We start from the raw sequence: 22116 nt of genomic DNA, 5'->3' as shown, positions 1-22116 counted from the left end.
GCTCGGCCCGGCAGCCTCCAAGATGGCGGCGCCCTGCGGCTCCTCGCCCCTCCCGCCCGCCGAGCCGCCGCTGAAGATCCCCAAGATGGAGGTGCTGTCCCCCGGCTCCCCTGCCGCCCTCAGCGATGGCAACCCCAGCCTCTCCGACCCCTCCACCCCCAGCGGCGCCTCCCCGCTGGGCCCGGGGCCGGCGGCCGGGGGGGCCGGGCTGGGGGGCCGCGGCGGGGCCTCGCCCTCTGTCTCTTTCTCCCCGGGAGGAGCCGCCGCAGCCGCCGCCGCCGCCGCTTGCCGGGGGATGTCATGGACACCGGCGGAGACCAACGCGTTGATCGCGGTCTGGGGGAACGAGCGGTTGGTGGAAGCGCGGTACCAGCAGCTGGAGGGCGCTGGCACCGTCTTCGGCAGCAAAGCCCCCGGGCCCGCCATGTACGAGAGGGTCTCCCGCGCCTTGGCCGAGCTGGGCTACGAGCGCACCCCCTCGCAGTGCCGGGAACGCATCAAGGTACCGCGGAGGGGAGGGGGCCGGGCCGGCTGGGGACCCTGGGGGGCGTGAAGGGGAGAGGCCCGGTGCTGGGGTCACCCCCAGGGTTTGGCTGGCCCTGGGCTGGGGGGCGCCGTGTCCCCTGGGATCAGCTTTTGGGGTTGGCCCCCGTGTTGGCTGTGTCCCTGAGCATCCTTGGATTTGCCCTCAGGGTGTGGGGCCACCCCCTCCCCTGGTATCACCCCAGCAGGGGCTCTCCACACGTTTTTCCAGAGCATCCTTTGCTCTGGCTGCAGTTTGCTCTGTTCCCAGCTGCAGAGCACCCCGGTTCCAGCTCCTTGTCAGCACCTCCTGGCCAGCAGCACGCTGGGTGCCAAGTCCTGGGGGTTCAACCCTCACACCCACAGCCTCCAGCAGCATTTTTCTCCTCCGGGTGCCACGTCCCTGAGGGGTTCAGCTGCTCAGTTCCCCCTGCCCCACAGGCTGGGACAGCCTCCTTTGGTCCTGTGTGTGGTGGGGACACTATGTCCCCATTTCTCCACCTGGGCTGCCTTCAATTTGGAAAATACCTGGAGTGAGGGATTCTGCAGTTGGGAGGATGCTGAGGAATAGAAGAGAGAGAGAGGAACTCACCCTCCAGCTCCTCGTTAATTCACAACCTTTGTGCTGGAAAAATTCCAGGATCGGCTGATGGAGGAGTTGCTGGGGCTGGGTTGGGTCCCCAGGTGTGGGAATGGGGGGGTTAGGGGCAGGTCATGGGTTTTTCCGTGGAATTGTGGTGAAACAAGCCCTCATCAGACCCTGGGCTCTCTCCTGAGAGCCAAGAGTTGTCCTTGTTGCAGGATTATTGGGGTTGCCAAGCCTAAAATCCCATTTTTGTGGAGGATTCCAAGTGGAGTTGGTGCTGCTTGACTCTTTTCTGCTTGACTTGGGGAGGCTGCTGGAACACAGAGAGGTCACAGGTGCTTCAAAATCCTGTAAAGCTGCAAGGAAGACCAGGGAGGGTGGTGATGAAGGAGGATCTGGCTTCATAATTCCATTTTTTATCCATTATTTCCATGAATTGATGGAATACTTCGACTGAACTCGCATCAGCAGGGGTCAGGAGGATTTGCTGGTGTGTTCTGACAGTAAATCAGCTCCAAAACCTGTCAGATCCCACTTAACTTTATAAACACATTTTAGATAACAGCTCAAGGTTGCTTTTCTTCAGCCAACCTGCCTTCTCTAACACTCCAGAAGTGAGTTAGGAAGGAAAAAAAAAACAGAAAAAAAAAACTTCTCCTCTTGGGAAGACAAATTTTCCCCCTTTGCTTCCTCCCCTGGTTCATACAGAGTGGATCAGCCCCCGGTTCCCCCCTCTCCCTGCACATCTGCATCTCCTTTCCTCACATCCCCCATGTGGAATTGCTGTTGGGTTTGAGCTGCTCCCAAAAAAAAAAAAAAGTCTGGTTCAAATTTAGGGATCTGCACAGCACCACCACCATTCCAGCACCATTCCAGCAGCTTTTTTTTTTTTATTCAGAAAAAAGACTCCAAGTCCAACTCAGTGGCTCTGAGCTCAGGGGGTTTGGTACTTAGAGGATGGAACCAGCTCGATTTCTGCCCTTTTGGTTCCCAGAACAGCATTTTATGCTCCATGACCTCCTCTTCGTATTTTCTCTTTCATCTCAGCTTTTTTTTTAACACCCTCAGACCATCTCCACGCTCGTTTGAGTTGTTTCATTCAGCTTTTTTCTCCTAAATAAAAATTTCCCCTCTTAAAACTCATCACCTGGCCACAGAGAACTCTTAAATGTTAAAATTTCACATTATCCCCCAGTGTTTGGGGGCAACTGATGGAATGTTCAGCAAAACCCCCACCAGGTTTTACAGTCATGGAGTCAAGAGTAATTTTCAGGCAGCAAAATCTTGTTTTATTTCAAGATTTCAACACCAGTTGTTTGGGATTTTTTGCTACTGGATCTGATGGGTTTTTTGAAGCTTTTTCATTCCAAGAGGAGCAGTTCCACCCTCCTGAACTCCCTCCTGCAGGAATTCTATCCCAAAAACTCTGGTGGGGGATTTTCTGTCAGGAGCAACCTCCAGATGGGTGACAGGAGCTTTCTGCTGGCTTGTGGGTGTCCCCTGACTGTGGAGTTGGAGTTTTAAAAACCCAAAAACCCTTAAGGAGGCTGATGGAACCCTCAGGGAGGGGAGAAGCAGATGCCTCAAACCCACATGGAACGGGGCAAGGATCAGGTGCTGGAGAGCTGTGGCTTCCAGCAAGATGCAAAGCTGTGGTTGGAGCTGCTTCACCACATCACCAGCCTGGTCTGAAACCTTGCCTGAAGTTGTTTGATGGGGAAGAGTTCAGAAGAGCTTTGCCAGCTTGGTTCTTGCCAAGTTTCTGGTGCTTATCTCAGACCCTTTGTCCAGGTAGCTCCAGCCATGGGTGCAAGGAGGGTTTGAGTTACCTCCAGATCTTTCTTGGATTGAAATATTTCAAGATGTGATGGGGTTTTCAGGCTTGGGTCATTCCTTAATCCTCTCCAGGTCTCACCAGAGGATCTCATGAGCCCCAGTAGGTGGGAAAAACTTCATAAGCCGGGACAAAAAAAAAAAAAAATCAACTCTTTGGTGGTAAGGGAGAGATTTATTTGGCTTACTCCTGCATGTAGAGGTTTCTCTCCACCCATAAAGTTCTCTCAACACAATTGAAGTGGTGTGGACCTTCCTCTAGAGCCCCTCAGTCCCAGGAGGGGCTGCAGCACACTCAGGTTTGAGAGTTTGGAGCTTTCTGGCCAACGTGAGAAGTTTCCTCCAGGGAAAGGAACTTTTCACCCCCCGTTTTGGGTTTGTACTCATCTTTATCTCTTGAGCAGCTCCTGGATCTCCCTCTGCTTGTTCATTTGAGGGATCAGCCATCTCTCTGCAGTGCTGCGTGGCCCTTTCAAGAGTTTAAAGTGCTTTTTCTTCTCCTTTAGCTCCAGACTGACCACAGAAATAAGGCTGCTGGTGGCATTACCCCTAATGTTCTCCTGCCTTGCACACATCTTTCAACCTAAAAGTTGATGAGCTTAAAAAAAAAAAAAAAAAAAAGCCACCAGACTGCTGCAATCTGTCCTATCATAGAACCATTCAGGTTGGAAGAGACCTTGAAGTTCCTCAAGATCCCCAAACCATGTCCCCCACAGCCACCTCCACACATTTTTTAAATCCCTCCAGGGATGGTGACTTCCCCCAATGCCCTGGGCAGCCTCTGCCAGTGCTTGACCACTCTTCAAGTGAAGAAATTATTCCTTAGATCCCATTCTGAACATCTCCTGGCCACAATTTGAGGCCATTTCAGGGTAAAATAATCCAGTTTGCAGCCTGGGGTAAGAATTAATTCCTGCTGGGCTATGACCCAGCGTAAGGTGGAGAGCAAGTGGCCTTGGATTTTGAGCCTTGCCAAGAGTTTGGGTGGGTTTGGGTTTTTTTTAAGCTAATAAACTCAGCCAGAAGCTCTAAATCCATCTTCAATCAGCTGGGGCAGGTGTAAAACTGGCTTTGTGAGATATGTTTAATAAAAAGAAATCCTACTTGGATGGTTTTTGGGTTTTTATTTTGAGTGTGGGTTATTTATGACACAAGCAGCTTAAAACTGACTGAGCAGTTTTGCTTCTGCCCCCAGGGCTCTGAATATTGCGAGGAAACTGCTTAGAAATCTCTTCCTGGGGCTGTCAAACCAGTGTCTGAGGAACAGTAGGTAGGTTTTGAGCTTTCTGGAGGTGTCAAAGTGCCTTTGGGGGAAAAAACAAGGAGAATTTTTTTTTTTTTTTGCCCCAAACCTGGGGGCACAGCATTAGCTTTCAGAAGGAGAATTCAAACCACAGCATCTAAAAGGTTGTTTTTTACCCCCAAATGTGTGTTGCTCCAGATTTAGGGGAGAAACATGGAGGGAAATTGCAGGCCTCAATCAGTTTTTGCACTCTGCTGAAGAGCTCAGAGCAGGTTTTGGCACCTGCCTGGGAGGTTTTGGCCTCAGCCAAACCCACCCCAGCCTCATTTCCTGCTGGGGGGTTTGGGAATGTTATTGATTTGATCTCTTTTAAATTTCAGCAGCTTCAGAGGAGTCAGAGTGAGTTAGTCAGGAAGGCAGAACCTGTAAGTAACACCCTTTTTCCTAGCTGAATAGCTCAGGCATCTACATTTTTCTACCTCGTGTCTTCCCACCAGGTTGGAGCAGCTTTTGCTTTGGGGATTTTCCCTTCTCCTTTCTCCCACCAAGGAGGACACCAGCTTGCTTCTTCCTCCTCCTCCTCCTGGCAGGTGATTATTTCCCTGCCTGGTTGCTGTATCTCACTGGGATGGGGGCTCAATATTTTTATTTTATTCTTTTTCCCTAACATCACAGCAAACCTGGGGATTATTTTTTTGTCTTTTGTTTTTGAAGCAGGGGAGAGGGCTTAAAATCTCTTAAACCTGGCCAACCTGTCCATCCCCAAGCAGCAGAAATAAACTAAAAAAACCAACCCTAACTCAGCCACACAAGTGTCTGTCAGCTTTCCCCACTTCTGGCACCACCTGATTTCATGTGGTTTTTTGTTCCTCTTTCAGGACCCTCCGCAGGTGTTACAGCCGTGTGAAGGAGCATGGTGTAGAAAGGAAAGCAGCTACACCTTTGAGCAGCTGGAGCAAGTTTTTGGGCAAGGGGTTGGGATTCCCAACCCTGCCAACCCGTCCTCATCAACAGCAGTGGCTTGTACCAGGAGCTGGAGTCGGATGGCAGCACCATGGAGGAGTATTCCCAGGAGGATTGGGGCAACCACAGTCAGGAGCTTCACTGCTACCAGACAGGGGAGCAGGAATTGGGTAAGAAATCCCATTTCCACCCCTTGTTTTTCCCTGATGCCTCCAGCCCTTGATTTTCTCTGATTTACCCAGCATATTCCACCTTTTGGTTCCAAACACCCTGGGAGAGAAAAGGAAAGCAGCTCCCCTGCTCAGCCTCAGCCACAAACAGCCCTTCCTGAAGGGAAGGCTTGGGGAACCAAAAAGAGTTTTCCCAAGAGTCCAGTGAGAGAAGGAAGGGGCTGAGTGGCCAGGAATGGTAGGGGAGGTGACAGCACATTCCCTGCTCCGTTCTACTTCCCCTGGTGGGCTCAGGGAAGTATTTTCCCTTCCAGTTAGTATGTAAAAAATCACCCAGATAAAACTCCTTTTAAACATTAATAAATAAATAAACAAACTGAGCCTTAAAACCCAACGCCTCCAGGTACTTTTCTTCCCTCAGTTGTTGGTGTCTCCACCTAAAAAATCAAGATATTTAAGTAACTGGGCCAGTTGCCTGGGGCATACTGACAGTGTAAGGTGCCACATTCCTGATGGGAAACACAGATCCAAGCAGTTTTGTGAAGAAAATGATTTTCAGGGGGTTTATCTTTTTTTTGTAGAATTTAGTTAACCTCATGCCTGTGCTCTTGAGATTTCTCTCCCAGAGGGATTTAAAAACTGGCAATAGAGGGGGGGGAGATGATAAGTTACAAAATGTATGGAAAATGCAATTAATTTGGTTGAGTTTGACCTGTTTTGCTGAGTCAGACTTGGTTTTTGTCAACCCCTTCCCCTCACTCAGAGCAAACATTTTTTGTAATTTTTTTTAAATTTAAATTTACTTTAAAAAACAGGCCCCAGGACCATTATTTAAAAACCTAATGATGGGATTTTACCTTTCGATGAAATGCCAACCACAAAAGGACACTGAAGATCAAACCAGGAATCTTCTGAAGACACGCAGTAAGTAATTTCTGAATGGTTTTAGCCTGGGCTGTGTTTCCCTGGAAATGTTTGTGCAGGAGGGGAAGATCTTGGAATCTTGTGATGAGGAATTAGAAATGCCTTGTCCAAGACTGCTCAGTTGAAGGAACTCTGTGGTGTGGGTTTTTAATTCTGGTTACCTCAGAACATCTGAAAAGCTTCTCAGCTCTTCTTCATGCTGCAAACCAAACAAGGCTTCAAACCTGAGTTTAAAAAATGAGGATTTTTTAAGCTTTTAATTGATTTTTTCAGACCTGATTTGTAACCTTTGGATGAGTTTAATCTGAGGAATAACTGAGTGCTTCCAATGCTTTGAGAACCTTCCTTGCCTGGCCAATAATAAGGAAAATTGTGCTGTGTTTTCCTCATGCCAGGGCTACTTTCTTCCACTTTTTTTGGTCTTTAAACCCATCAGGGACTATAAATACTAAAATTCTGGGTAGCTGCCACCCCCCAGCCCCCTCAACAGTGATTCAAAGTATTGGCTGATGTCAAAACTGGGATTTCCTATGCTGAAAAATGAGCTCCTGTGGTGTGGGAAGTCATCAGCACTGTATATTAACACAGTGTCCCTTGTTAGGAATAAAAAAAAAAAAAAAATCTTAAAAAAGAAGTCAAAAATCATTTAGAAAGCAGCTTCCATTCTCGTGGAATCCGTTTTAGGTGGATTTTCACCTACCCCAAGGTGACCATGGAGCAAATAGAGTTCAGCCACTCAAGGGTGACCTGGAGAAAAAAACCTTTTTCTCAGTCTCAATGGTATCTCCTCTTTGAACAGTTTCTTAGGGAAGCTCTGGGGTAATTTCACCTTTTAAGGTGAATTACATAGCAAGGGCCACCCAGATCTTCCCAGTGGTGTCAGCAGGGTTGGATTTGGCAGGTGAGATCTTTCAGAGTTTTCTGGTTTGTTTTTTTTTTTAATTTCCCTGCCAAGTTTCCTATAATCTGGGAGTCAGAAGCAATGTAGCTGTAGGCCCCAATATTTATTGTTATCTGCAAAAAAGAATAAAAATAAAATGAGAGATCTTTCCCTTTGCGAACCTCACAGTGGCCCATTTGGACGTGGAGAAATCTCCCTGTGGCCATGTTGGACTATGAGCACATGTATGGCTTCAAAAATTCCTCTCTTTGCTTCCTTGTTTCTTTCCCCTGGGATTTTGGGAGGACTTGGGGAAAGATTTGATGGAGCTTGCAGAAAACCAGTGGAGAAAAGATGGATGAGATAATTCTTTTCCCAGCAGAGAGGAGTGGGAGAGCTTGGCTAAGATGCTTCCTATAGGAACGTCTCACTGAGCTTCCAGCTGCTGATTTTAATCCAGTTTTTTCTTTTCCTGCTGAAAAAACCAAACACATGAAGCTGCTGTGGTTATGGGCTGCCCACCAGAAATGAAGCTTTCTTTGCTCCCCCCTCCCTTGCCTCCAAATAAATTGTTTTGAAAAGCTCAGTAACGACTCCGGCCTGCTGGTTTGAAACGTGGGGTTTGGAGGTTTCTTGGCTTTGTTGAAGATGGGTCCTTCACTGCACACCAGTTTGGAAGTTTGGGTCTGGCTGGGAAACAGCACCTTTGGACAAATTGGTCTCCATCTCCTGGCTCTTTGAATCACAAAAGCTTGCAAGGAGAGGGTGAAACCCTGCTGAAGGGCACCGGCTGCAGGTGGAAAATGAGCTCGTCCTTGGCCAGCTGTGAGTTGTTCTGCTGACAACAAAACGAAAGTAACCAGTTTGACTTTTTGCCACTCACACCTCTGCTGGAGGGAGCCTGGGCGAGCACTGCCAAACCCTGCTGGCAGTGGGAAGAGGCAATGGAGAAGCCAATTTGAAGCTTTTTACCTTTGTTCTTTCTTTTGATCCCCTGGGGCTTTCCTTGAGGTGACGGATTCCCTTCTCCCCCGGCTTGTGATCATCTCGAAATGACTCCTCTTCCCAGCAGGAGCAGTTTGATGAGTGACTAATTTTATTATATATATTTTTTTTTTAATTATTTTTCCCCCTCCACCAGCTCTATTTTGTGCTGAGCTAAACTTAGCTGGAGTGTTTACAGTGTAATTAATGAAGTGGGGCTTTTCTTTTCGCTCCTCAGCTCCATTCCTCCGCTGTTGAATGAAAACCTGCCCACGCTGCCTTCTCCTCTCCCTGCCTTCTCGTGGTTTTGCTTCCTTCCAATGGAGTTCAGCCTGTCATGTCTCAAGTGGAAAAGCTGGTGAGACACCAAGACAGCCCTGTCCCTTTTCTCTCCACTCCTCTCTCCTGGCCCCAAGAAGGTGAACTTTCCACTTTCATAAATCCCCCCAAAAAAACCCCATTTTCCCAGCGTAGACACTGGAAGAACCTTCAGGGAAGCTGTGGAGAAGCTTGTTGAAAGTCTACCAGAGAGATCTTCTGGCCTGCTTGCTGCTGGATGGTTGGGAGAGGCAACGTGCTGTTTGGATGGGGTTCCCCCTGGCAATGTGAGGAGTGACCTGGAGACCAGCCTGGAATGCTGGGACTTGCCAGCTGAGGTTGACAGAGCTGATGGTGCAACAACCAAAACTGCTCCACACAGAGCCCCTGGTGCCCTGGAGGCCAGCAAAAGCCCTTGGAGAACGTTCCCAAAAATGACATACATTGTGTTTACACTATAAAAGCAGGGCTTGGAGATGAGGTTGGACCTCTCCAGAGCTGTGGGAAGGGTTTGAAGCTCCAAACCTTCTGTCTCTTCAACTTTATACAGATATGATGAAAAGAGATTTTGGGATCCATTTTTTGCTTGAGTCTGGAGTCTGTGTGGTTTGTAGGGCATCTTATTCTGCTCCTGCTTCAAGACCATCATGTCGCTCAGGCTTAAACTCCATGGGGAAGCTGATGGTGGAAAAACTGTTGGGAAATTACTTGGTGGAAACTTGTTCCTAGACAGGACATTTCCACCCCATGGGGCTTTTTGGGAGCAAAACTCTTTCTTGGAAGTTGAACCTTAGGACTTCATCAGTTCGTTTTCTTTTAGGAGGTTCCAAACTTGCTTGAAATCCCCTTGAAATACCAGGAGGAGTTTGGGGGGAGAGGGTTTTTCATTTGACTTAATTAAAAACCCCCATCAGTGTGGTATTAGAACCTGCCAGGCTCACTTGTAGTGCTAGAGTAATTAAATTAATCACTAAAAGAAACTCTGAGGGAGCTGAAAGGGATGAGAATTTTTTTGGAAAATTGGGCTGCTTTGAAGTTTTATCAATGTCTTCACCTTTCTCTCCATTTTGTTTTGTTTTGTTTTTTAATTTAACTCCCCAGGAAGCGTGACGTGATGCAGAAACATTATGCAAATCTTGGAGTCGGTCCAGTTGAAGTGGGAGCTGTTTTCAGAGCTGGACGGACTTCTCCAGGCTCCACCTTTCCAACAAACTGGCCATTTTTGGCATCGGGTACAACACCCGTTGGAAGGAGGGACATCCGGTACCACTACGCCGAGATCAGCTCCCAGGTCCCGCTGGGCAAACGCCTTGAGGGAATATTTTAACTCTGAGAAACCTGCAAGGTCGGGTGATAATGACCCGAGTTCAGAAATGAAACTGGAAGAACGTTTACTACAAATTCCTGGAGATCACCATCAGCCGAAGCCAGGTGCTTGGAGCTGCACATGGAGATCGATTGGATCCCCATCGCCCACTCCAAACCCACTGGGTGGCAACGTTGTCCAGTATTTGTTGCCAGGAGGGATTCCCAAAAAGTCCTGGCTTGTACGCCATCGGCTACGAGGAAGTTGCCACGAGAAGCCCCCCTCCCCTCTGGCTGAGCCCCAGGGGAGGCCTGATCCAGGCAACGAGACTCCGGGGGAGCTGGAGGTCCCATCTCCCCAAAGCTTCCCTCCGGGGTGGACATGGAATCCGCTCGGATTATCTACTGTTACCTCGGGATTGCCGAGGTCCGGACTCTCCAGCAGTGCCTGTTTTTACCATTTTCAGGCCAACACCAAAACCTTCAGCAAAGATTGGGTGGGGATCAACGCCTTTTTATCTCAGAACTGGCCTCGTCGAACCCGGTGTCTCCCCCAAATCCAATCTACATCAAATTTGTTGGAAGTGGAGAGGGATTTTCTTTCTGCCGGCTCTTTGGTAGAGTGCCTTGGAAAAAGCCATCGGGTACCCCTTAAAATTTAACAACTGAGTCTCGTCCTTCATAAGGATTTGGGGGGCTTTCTGCTCCCTGGTTTTTTTCTTCCATCTCGCTACCAGATGCTTTGAGATCCAGCCCCTTCCCAGATGGATATTTTCCTCCTGGAAATGAATTTCAGGGGTTGAGAAGAGGTTTGGGGGCATTTTCCACCAAGCTCATCCCACCCGGGGGACAGGGCAAGGAGAAAACCCCCAGTGAAACGACTGTAGGTACATCCACACAGGACAAAGCGTGCACATGTGGCGTTTTCATACAAAAACACTTTTTTTGTTTGACTTTCTTGTTGTTTTTTATTCTCTTCCACGGCGTCTTGTTTGTACGTCTCTCCGTCAGTGTTATTAAGGAGCTTGAATAATTAAGCAATAGATCATGGCAAAGATCGGACCTTGGGGGGGCAAGGAGACTGTTTTTTTTCAGAGATACTATTGTATATAATTTAGAACTTCACTTTTTTTTTTTTTTTGGGGGGGGGTTTGGTTTTTTTTCCACCTGTCAAGTGTTTCTCTCCAAACAGTGTTGCCTGCAAAGAAAAAAAACAACAACAACAACAAAAGACTTTGGTTTTCTGTGATGTCTCCCCCTTTCCTAGTAGAGTTGCCATATCCACTCTTTTTTTTTTTTTTTTTTTTTTTAAACATTAAAATAATTCCTCAGCTTTTTTTTAAAACCTTTTGGTTTTTATTTCCCGATTTTTTGTGCGTTATTTTGTTTTCTTTTTTTCAGTTCTCTCGAGCGAGCAGAACCTGGCAGCTGGGAAAACATTTCAATTTTGTTTCTTTTTCGGTTTTTTTGTTGTTGTTGTTGTGGTGTTTGACCCATGCTTATGGATTACAATCAAAGCTGTGAGAAGGGGGAGGGGGGAAGGGGGGGTTGGGAGGGTGGGGACACACGGGGACAGCGGGTGGGGGGCAGGGGGACAAGGGGGGGACACACGGAATGCCTTTTCCAGGCGTGTGGCTCTGTTGGCCCCATTATCGGGGGGGTTTATTTTCCAAAGCTCATCGATTGGTGACGTATTGTGACATACGATGAATGTGTCGGTCCTAATAAATCCAACAAACACGGCCCAGCCTCCCCACCTCTTTCTCCTCCTGGGATTTATCTTTTTTTTTTTTTTTTTTTTTTTTGGGGGGGGGAGGGTTGCAGGATATTTCCCCCCTCCTCCCCAGAGCTTCGTTTCAGGGCTCATGGTTATAAATGAATTGATTTTATCCTCAATAATTAATTGATTCTTATCAGTGGCCTTCTCCTCCTGGGATGCCCCAGGCTTGTGGAGGTTCAGTTGAGCCTCAAGAAGGTGGAGGGAGGAAGAGGAGGAGGTCACCTCCCCCCGTGCCCAGAATGGGGGGAATTGCCCCAGAATGGGGTCAGGTCCCCTGTAACAGGCGTTAGTTTCTCTGAATGGCCTGAAATCAGGTGAATTGGCCCAAAATAAGGGTGAGGTGCTCCCATAATGGGGTGAGTTGACCCCAAATGGGTGAGTTTGCCCCAAAATAGGGTAAATTGCTCCCCAAACACTGTGTGAATTGCCCCAGAATGGGTGAGCTGCCCCTGAACCGGGGTAAATTGCTGCAAAATGGAGTGAATTGCCTACAATGGAGTGAGTGACCCCAAATATGAGAGCTGCCCCAGAATGGGTGAGGTTGCCCTAAACGGGATAAATTGCTCTGAAATGGGGCAATGGCCCCCAAAATCGGGCGAATTGCCCAGAGTCAGTGCCGAGTCACCCCAAAGTGAGCTGATTCATCCCCCAAAACTCCCAGGTAAGTGACCTGCCCCAAAATGGGGTTGAATTGCCCTGAAATAGAAGCAAGTCCCTCCCAAAACGGGGACAATTTTGGGAGAATCCAAAGATTCGTCCCCAAGATGGAGGCGAGTCCCTACCGATGGGAGTGAATCACCCCCAAAATGGGGTGAATCACCCCAAAATTGAGTTAATTCCCCAAATGGTGGGAAAGGACGGGGGGGGGGCAGGGATCCCGGTGGGCTCCCGGGTCAGACCCCAGGAACCCGGCGGGCCGGGATGGATTTTACGGGGGAGCCGAGGGCGAGGAGGGATTAATTCCTCCCCACCCCCGCAGCCTCCTCCTCCTCCTTCCGCTGTGTCTAATCTCCAGCTCTGACCCGGCTGGGGCGAGGACCGGGGATAACCTCGGCCGATCCACGAAGGATTCATCACTGGTCAAAAAAAAAAAAGACACAAAACAATAAAAAGGAGCCTTTTGGGGCGTATTTTTATTTTAAATATTATATATATATATAAAGTTGAAGGGTTAAGTGTTTAGGCAGGTGAGGGGGATGCACAACGGGGAGGGACAAGGGGTGACCCCCGGGGGAGGTGGTTGTACACATTGGGATGCCACCCCCCCCATATCATTAATAATAAAAATTAATAACACCTCATGAAATTAATTAATCATGGGAACTTTGTCACTGGGGAGGGGGAGTATTCATGGGTTTGGGGGGCATTGCTCGGGACCCCCATGGGGGGGGGAAGAAAGCCCCTCCCCTTTCCCCCATCACCCGCCCCCTCAGGGGCTCGCCTCCCACCTAGGGGGCCGCCCCCCGCCGGTTCCCTCCCCCCTGCATCCCCCCCTCGCCCTCCCCTGTTCCCCCCCTCCCCTCAAGGAGCGGCCCCGGCACCTGCTGCAGCGGCGGCTCCGGACATGGTCGTCGCTGCTGGCGCTGCAGCGCTGCTGGGTGAGCCCCGGGGACACCGGGGAGGGGGATGCGGGGGGGGGGGGGGTAAGGGGGGTCTGTCCCGGGGAGAGCAGGCAGGCAGATGGGAACGGCGGGACAGCGCGGTGATGCGCGGGGACCGGGGGGGGGGACGTGGGGAGGACCGGAGGGTAACGGGAGGGGACACCGGGGAGGACACAGGGAAACCAGGGAGCACCGGGGCAGGACCGAGCGGGAGGCCGGGGAGACCGGATTGGCACCGGAAAGACACGAAGGGACCGGGGGGGCACCGGGTGGGACCCAGGAGGACAGAGTGGGACCCGGGGGACGGGATTGGCGCCGGGTAAGAACATCCTGGGACTGGGGGGGGCACCGGGCAGGACCCGAAGGGCACTGGGTGAGACACGAAGGGACAGAGTGGGCACCGGGAGGACCCAGTGGGACAGGGGCAGCACCGGCAGGACGGGGCGGGGGGGTACCGGGCAAGACCCGAAGAGACCGGAAAGCACCGTGGGGGGGCACTGGGCAGGACCCGGAGTAGCGGGAGGGTCATCGGGCAGGACCCAGTGGTTACCGGCGGGGTGACCCGGTAGGATGCAGGAGAATCGTGGACACACCGGGCTGGACCCAGAGGCATCAGGCAGGTCACAGCACCCACCGAGCCCCTCACGCCAGCAGGGAGCAGGGTGCTGGGGGTGAGGGGTTGAATCCGCCCCCCTCCCGTCTTTGGGGTGGAGGGGAAACATCAGAGTGCCCTGGGAAAAAAACACTTTTGCTCCTTGGAGCTGCACTTCCCAGCATCCCCATAGCAAAAGCCACCCCATGGGGGGGATCCTTGGGTACATGGATGGATCAGAGCCGAAAATTCACAGGGTTTGGTTTTGTTTTGTATTTTTCCCGACAATAAAATCCTGCCTCTCCCCTCCTTTACCGGGTGCTTTCAGCACCACCTTGGCTGGCTTTAGGCTGCGGGGTCTCAACCTTTCTCTTCCCAGGGGATTTTTTTTCCCTTTCACTTCCCACCCGATTTTTTTTTCGTTTTTTTTTTTTTTTTTTTTTTTTTTAATTTTAATTTTTGGAGACGCCACAGTTGCTCCGACGGGAAACATCCCTTGGCATTCCCAGCCAAGGAGAGGCCTTTGGGAAAAGGAAACGGCCCCAGAAACAATGGCAGTGGCGTTTCCTCCCGGCGGGACACGGGGTGGGGGTCCCAGCTCCCTGCTTTTCCCTCCTTGAAGGTTTTGGGTTTTTTGTTGCTGTTTGTGAATTACCGGACGTTGGGATGAAGCTCCAGGGCCCCTCATCCTTCAATCCCACCGGGATGCTCCCTGAGGGCATTGATTTGCACGGGATCATGATGGATCCCCCTCAGAAAATCCTGTCCCTGTGCCAGGATGTGATGCTGCAGACACCAAAGAACACAAAAATGCAGCAAAAAGATCTTTTTGCCCCCAAAAGGAACGGTTTTCCCTGAGGTTTCCTCTCAAACACCCCCGGTGGGTCCGTAGGGATCAGGATGGGGAAAAACCAAAATGAGGGGCAATGATCCACATTCCTGTCCCCATTTTTATCCTCAGTCCCACAGTCCCTTGTCTCCATTCCCAGTCCTGTCCCCACCTCTGTCCCATCCTCATTCCCATCCCATCTCATCCCCCAGCTCCAACCCCAACCACATCCCAGCTCAAATCTCATCCCCACCTCCATCCCCAGTCCCATTCCATCTCATTCCCAACCCCACTCCCACCTTCATTCCCATCCCCAATCCATCTCCAATCCCAACCTCATGCCCATCCCATCTCCACCCCATTTCCTATGCCCTCCATATTCCCATTCCCAATCCCCATCCCAATCCTATCCCATTCTAGTTCCATCCTCAATCCCTCTCTTTATCCCATCCTCTCAATTCTATCCTAACAATCCCATGCTCCTGATCCCATCCCCAATCCTCTCCCATCTCCTCTACCCCATTCCCATCCTATTCCCATCCCAATCCCATGGCCTCCTCCCTCTCTCCCAGCAGGGTTAATGCTCGCTCCTATCTGCAGCAAAGTCACGTAGTTCAATTATTATTATTATTTTATTTCTTTTTTTTTTTTTTCCAAATTTGGGCTCTCCAAAGGCTCCGGCACTTTCTGCCCCCACCCCCTGCCCCCAGGGTCATGAGAAAGCCAACAGGGATTTTCCCAAGGGACAACAGCTCCAGTCAGCCCCGGATATAAATAGTTGGAGTTAAGGGAAGAAAAAGGGGAAAAAATGAAGAAAAAAAGAAAAAATTTAAAAAGTACCACAGGAAAATTTGTTTCCATAGGGGAAAAAGATGCAAAGGGTATTTAAGGGGCTTTTTTCCAGAGGGAAAATTTTTAAAGGTGGGGTTTGGTTTTTTCCATAGGAAAATAATTAAAGGTGTTTAAAATGAGAAAAAAAAATAGTTATTTTTAAAAGATAAATTTCAAGGTGTTTTTTCCAGAGGGAAAAAACCCAAAAGCTGTTCTTAAAGGTAAATTTCAAGGTGTCTGTGTTTTGTTCTCCTAGGGGAAAATTTTAAAGGTGAATTCTAAAGTATTTTTTTTTCCTCAGGGAAAACATTAAGGGTTATTTAAGGGTAATTTTTTTCTTGAGGGAACATTAAATTTAAAATGAAATTTAATAAAAAATGAAGGTGTTGCTTTTTTTCTTCAGATGGACTTAAAGGGAAATTTTTCACTATGGAAAAAAAAACCCAAGGGTATTTTTAGGATAAATATACAGATTTTTTTCTCTCCCTCTGGAAAATGTAACGGGGTATTTTTAAAGGAAAAATAAGGAATTTTTGTGCCTGGAGAAAAAAAAAAGTGGGGTTTTGGGTTGGGTTGGGTTTTTCCTCACTGGGGAAAAAAATTAAAGGTATTTTTAAAGGTAAATATAAAGATGGGTGGGTTGGGTTTTTATTCCCCCTACAGAAAATTTTTAAGGTATTTGTAAAAGCAAACTGAAAGGTGGTTTTTCCCATAAGGAAAAAAAAACAAACCAAAAAACCCTAAAGGAAATTAAAAAAAAAAAAAAAGGTATTTATTAAAGGTAAATTTAAAGGTTCTTTTTTTCCCCTAGGGGCAAAAAAAAATATCTTGAAATTTTAAAGATCATTTTGAAAGGTAATTGGGGTTCGTGTTGTTGGGTTTTCCTCCTAAGGAAATATCCTGGCAAGATGGGAGGGAGCTGAGGGAATCCACCCGCGGCAGGTGCTTAGCTCAGGGCAGCTGGAGGAAAATCCAGGTTTTTGCAGCCCAAACGAGCAGCCAGGAGGTTCCCTGTCTCCGGGTCCCCCCACCCCAAAGGCATCGGAGATTAATTTTTGATCTGGTTAAAGCATTAAAGGATTTGGAGCGGGAAGGTGGGTTGGGGCTGGAGCCCAGCCAGAAGGTCCGGTCCCGTGCCGGCAGCTTGGGAGTGGGGTTTTTGTTTTGTTTTGTTTTGGGCTTTTTTTGTTTGGTTTGATTGGTGGTTTGTGGTTTTTGTGTTGTTGTTTGGGTTTGGTTTGTTTTGGGTTTTTTGGGGGGGAATATTTTGAGGAATTTGGGGTGAATTCGGCTTAAAAAATTAATATATTTTTTTCTATATTATTTATTTTTATATTATTAATTTTAAATATATATATTAATACATTTCTAGTGACTGTCTTCCAAGTCTGGATTCCGTCCGTGGGATGGGGAGGGATTCAGGCTGGGGGTGAACTCCACCATCAGTGGGGTTCAGAGGGGCAGCCTGGGGGGTGACACCCTGCAGGTCCCCAGCTTTGCTTCAGCTTTTCCCTCTCTCCAGAAGCTTGGATTAGTAACACAATATTATTTATTATGATAATATATTGCTCGAATATTAATATTATTAATTTGATTAATAGCCCCGAGATCATTATTATCATTCCTAAGTGTCCTCATTATTCTTCTGCAAACATAATCATATTCATAATTGTTCTATGCCATGTTACCTCTTCGATCACAGAAATTAATAGGTAATTATTAGCCATATATTTTCCTCTCAAAACCAGTATTTTCCTCAATAACCAATATTTTCCTCTAAATTATCCCAATTTAATACAATTTGATATTATAATGAGGGAAGCATTGAAAAAAAAACCACCTGGATTCTCCCTTTTGGAGGACAGATGGGAGGTTTTAGGGGCTGTGGAGTCTTGAATGATGCTTATGATAGTGGAAAGTTGTAATTATTATTATTATTATTGGCCTATAATTAGAATTATTAGCCTCATTTAGTATAATTATTATTACAATATAATTATTATAATCACTTTGACTCTTCTTATCCCATCTCTAAGCACCAAAATCCACATAGATTTAGGATTATTAGAGATGTTATATTATTTAATTCTCCACTTTATCACCCAAATGACCAGATATTTAATAGACCCACACTTTCTTCATCATTCTTGACAGGACCCCATCCAGTCCTGACCAAGTTCCCCTTCTTTCCCCACCTTCTCTTTCCCGTTCCCTTCCCCAGCTCAAAGCTGTTAATAATATTAACCAGATCCCTGATTTTTTCCCCCAATCCGTGGCTGCCCCCATCTCCTGACAGCATTTTTCTGTGCCAGGATTTAAAGATTTTATGCTCTTAACCCGTGGGATCTATTTTTAAGCCTCTTTGTCAGCTCGGGGTCTGTTTTTCTCCTGGTTTTTAATTTTTTTTTTTCCCCACCAGAGAAGGGAAATTGGATTTTTTTTTTTTTTTTTTTTTTTTTTTTTTAATTCCTGGGAAGACTTTATCAACCCCAGCAGAATTTCCTGCCCGGAGCTGAAGGCTCCGTCCGGAAACATCACGAAGGAGGAGGGAGGGGATGATGCTAAAAATACCACACCCCCCAACCCCCCCATCTCCAACTTCATGTTTTCCTTTTCCTAACCTGGAAAAAAAATCCCATGAAGCTCTCCAAGTCCATAAATGCTCCCCAAACCCCTAAAGCCCTGGGATTTCTCTGCCACCTCCCGCAGCCCAACCTGCAGCACCCCTGGTGGGATGAGGGACATTTGGGGACATGGGATGGAGGTCCCAGGGATATAATTGCAGTTTGTGAGGGCTTCATCTTCCTGCATGGAGAGCATCCTGCCCCACACCAGGGATCCTGGGGGGTCTGCCCAGGGAAGGGGGGGAAGAGTGGATTTGGGGTGGGATGGGATCAGATGGAGTGTTTGGGATGGTTGGGATGGGACAGGATGGAGTATTTGGGATGGGGTGATTGGGATGGGATGGATGGGATGGGGTATTTGGATGGAGTGATTGGGGTAGGGTGGTTGGGAAGGGATGAGACAGAGTATTTAGGTTGAAATACTTGGGATTGGGTGTTTGAGGTGGGATGGAATGTCTGGGATGGAGTGGGATGTTTGGGATGGGATGTTTGGGATGGGATGATTGGGATGAAATGAGGTGGTTGAGATGGGATGAGATGGAGTATTTGTGTTGGGATGGGGTGTTTGGAATGGAATGGGATGTTTGGGTTGGAATGCTTGGGATGGGGTGTTTGGGATGGGGTCAGATATTTCAGGTGGGGTTTTCAGGGATGGAGTGTTTGGGATGGAATAATTGGGATGAGTTGATTCAGGGACAGCGTCCGTGATTAAACCCAGTTTAGCTCCAGCAGCAGAAAGTAGGGATACTGGGGTAACAGGGAGGACTCATGGGATGGATCTGGGTTCTCCCCACCCAAAATTAATGCCATGGGGTAGAGAATCTGGGTCAGCATCATGGAGGGGTGGGGGACACCCTGACACTGAGGGAAAGGGGGGGTCCAGCTGCTGGAGAGGCCACCATCCCCTGGCAAAGCTGGAATTCCAGCTGGAATCTCAGCGGGGCAAATGGGGCTGGGAGGGAAGGGCATTTTCCACATCCTCCAGGGAGGTTGGAAAAACCCTTCCTGAAGGAGAAGAAAGGTCTTCCCAGCCTCCTGGGATCATTGGGAATGAGGGAGCGTTCCCAACAAGGGGTGGGTTCTTCTCTGGAAAACTGAGTCCCATCCCGTTTTTTCCCTCTCCCTGGTGGGGGTCAGGGGTTTCCTCAGCTGCGCTGGAGGTCCACGTGGGGGACCAGCTCTGTCTTCTCCGTGGAGGGGCCAGCAGGTAGTGCTCCCTGCCTGGTTCACCAGCCACTCCCAGAAGAAGCCCTACGTCACCTGGCCTGCTGACAAGAAGGATGCTGGCCCCTTCCAGGTGATGGGGGAGATGGGACAGGAGGTGGCCCTGGAGGAGGGGGTGCTTTGTGGTGACCATGTGGAGGGGGTGATGTCCATCATGGGGAGGTGGCTGTGGTGATTATGGTAGGGAGGTTGCTCATGATGATCATAAGGAGGTGCCCATGATGAGGGGGAGCTCATGGTGCCCATGATTGAGTGGTGACCTTGATGGGGAGGTGACCATGATGGAGGTCATGATAAGCTGGTACCCCACCATGGGGAGGGTCCGTGATGGGGAGGTGTCCATGACTGGGTGCTCGCCGGGGGGAGGTGCCCACCATGGGGTGGTGGAGGTGGTGGGGAAATGCTCACGGTGTCCATGGTGAGGAGGTGCCCCAGATGGGGTGAAGCCCATGGTGGCCATGGTGGGAGACCACGATGGGGAGATGCTAATGGTGACCACCACGGGGAGGTGGCCACCGTGGGCATTGTGGGGGAACGTTCATGGTGCCTGGGATTCAGAGATGTCTAAAGGGGGAGAATGATTGTGGTGTCCATGATGGGGAGGTGCCCATGATGGGAAGGTGCCCAGTATGGGGTGTTTGCTCCTGGTGCTTTCGACAGGGAGTTCTTGTGGTGCCCACAGTGGGGAGATGCCCAGGGCAGGTCAGAAGGACACCACGCCCAACTGCTGCTCCCCAAAATTTGGGATTTTTGAGGTTTTTTTTCCTCTCTACCAACACCAATCCGGAGGTGACCAAGCAGATGTTCTCCCACTATGCAGATCCTGACTTTACATGGACGGGGTGGTGAAGGTGGAGGGAGACGGAGCTGAAGCCCCGCCTGGGCTTCCTCTACCCCGTCCCCAGCCACAACATCTCCCTCTTCATCAACGCCACCAGGAGCGTGACTCGGGGCAGTACCTCTGCACTGTCAACGTGGTGGACGACGTCACCAGCACAGGCAAGAACGTCGGGGTCATCAATCTCACCGTCCTGGGTAAGGTCCCCACCCCCGCCCCCCACACCCCATTGTCCTCCGCCGTGGGTGGCCCTCCTCCATGACGTCACTGGGGGGCCGCAGTGCCACCAGCCCCCCCGCCTGCCGCCTGCAGGGTCACCCCACTGTGGGCGCCAACATCACCTTGAGCTGCACCTCAGAGAAGGGGAAGCCATCACCCACCTACCAGTGGCACCGCACAGCTCCCACCACGCAGATCTTCTTCCCCCCCGCCCAAGGTGAGGTGACACCAGGGCCTCGGGGACACCGTGACAGGGGAGCTTCACGGTGCGGACCCACGATTTGTCCCCTGCAGACCAGGCCAAGGGCATCCTCAAGTTGACCAACCTTCTCCATGGACATGGCGGGGCTCTACGTCTGCATGGCTGAGAACCGGGCAGGGTCGGCCGAGTGCAGCGTCCTGCTGGAGGTGCACTCAAGTGAGTACGTGTCCGTGGGGAAAAGCCGGGGTGGTGACCAGGTTGCCACGGGAAGGGCCCCACTAGGTGCCCCCGGTGGGGACTAAGGGGGGTGTCTCTCCAGCAGCCAGCGCCAAAGCCCGTCATCGCCGGGTGCCGTGCTGGGCTCCCTGGGCGCCATCGCCACCGTTGTCTTTTTCACCCGGCGGGTGGTTGGATACCGGCAGAAGAAACGGGACAGCCAGGAGGAGGTGGCCAATGAGATCAAGTGAGGAGCTGCCCCCCCACAGCCCCTTCCCCCTCAGACCACCTCCAGAGTTAATGGGGAGGCTGTGTGTGTGTCCTTTCTCCACCCAACCCTCACTAGGTTTTCAGAGTTAACAAAACCATCACCCCCTCTTCTGAGCCCTGCCCAGCCTGGGGATGGATGGGGAGGGACACATTTGGGGTTTCACCATCACCTCAACGTTCTCCCACACCCCACAGGGAGGACGCCATCGCCCCCAAGACCCCCTCGTGGGCCCGGAGCCCCCCTGCCGACGCCGTCTCCAAGACCAGCACCTTGTCCTCCCTCGCCAGCAGTGCCCGTGGGAGGCCTTACGGCGCCCACCCCCTCCCTGACACCCACCGGGGAACCCCCCAACGCCTCGGGGGGCGCCCTGGACATCCCCAAACCCTCAACGGAACCCCCCCCCGACGCCATCCCAACCCCCCCAGCCTGGCACGGGCAGGTGCCATCCCTGTCATGGTGCCAGCGCAGAGCCGGGCTGGCTCTTTAGTGTGACCCCCCCCCCCAAAAAAGGGGGTGCCCATAGTCCCCTCCCATTTTCTGGGGTGTGGTTTTTTCCCTTTTTTTCTTTTGTTTGTTTGGGTGTTGGTTTTTTTTGATTGGTTGGTTGGTTTGTTTGTTGTTTGGGGTTTTTTTTAATGTTTTTTTGGTTTGTTTCTTTTTTTTTTTTTTTTTTTGAAAGACGCTGCGAGCAGCTGGGACTCATCGTGGGGGTTGTTTAATGGATGGGGGGCAGGGGGAGCCCGGGAGAGAGAATGTTTTGGGGAGTAGTTCCCAGGGTGGGGTGCCAGGGGTCCCTGTAAATAGAGCACCCCAAAGTGCCCAGCCCCACCCAGGGTGGGAGGGGGCTCATTTATATATATATATATATATGTATATATATATATCAGTCAAAACAGGGGATTTGTCATAAAAGCATTAAAAGGGAGGGGAATGCAGGGTGGGGGGCTCAGGGGGTGCAAGGGGGGGAGGTGAGGTTGGGGAGAGACTTTTTTTAGGTTTTTTTTCTGATTAAAAGGTGGCTGTGCTGCCTGGTGCTGCGTTTTGGGGTGAGTTTGTGGGGATTTGGGTTATGGGAGGGGGACACATTGAGAGGAGGAGGTGTGGCCTTACCACCCTCTGGGTGATGTCACGGGGGGTGGGTGATGTCACAGGGATTGGGTG

At 50.0% G+C, this 22116-nt stretch overlaps 2 protein-coding genes across 2 annotated transcripts; both read left to right on the top strand.

The window, feature by feature from the left end:
- Nucleotides 1–11059, top strand: MSANTD2 (Myb/SANT DNA binding domain containing 2). The gene is given in 22 exon segments (XM_030464925.1): nt 1–502; nt 4565–4606; nt 5061–5103; nt 5106–5153; nt 5156–5316; nt 6180–6241; nt 9525–9543; nt 9545–9589; nt 9591–9677; nt 9679–9732; nt 9734–9763; nt 9765–9845; nt 9847–9912; nt 9914–9952; nt 9954–9992; nt 9995–10093; nt 10096–10185; nt 10187–10258; nt 10260–10289; nt 10291–10308; nt 10310–10354; nt 10356–11059. Coding segments are annotated over 22 exon segments (1692 nt in total). The 5' UTR covers nt 1–22; the 3' UTR covers nt 10398–11059.
- Nucleotides 11060–19487: 8428 nt separating this feature from the next.
- Nucleotides 19488–21455, top strand: ESAM (endothelial cell adhesion molecule). Its single transcript, XM_030464645.1, is given in 9 exon segments — nt 19488–19627; nt 20061–20140; nt 20143–20244; nt 20329–20343; nt 20346–20483; nt 20561–20595; nt 20597–20688; nt 20788–20931; nt 21150–21455. Coding segments are annotated over 9 exon segments (1044 nt in total). The 3' UTR covers nt 21448–21455.
- Nucleotides 21456–22116: the final 661 nt, after the last annotated feature.

This window comes from Calypte anna, chromosome 24 (assembly GCF_003957555.1).
Source record: "Calypte anna isolate BGI_N300 chromosome 24, bCalAnn1_v1.p, whole genome shotgun sequence".
Classification (NCBI taxonomy): Eukaryota; Metazoa; Chordata; class Aves; order Apodiformes; family Trochilidae; genus Calypte; species Calypte anna.
The sequence above is the reverse complement of the archived record's forward strand: the minus strand, read 5'-3'. Positions and strand labels throughout refer to the sequence as shown.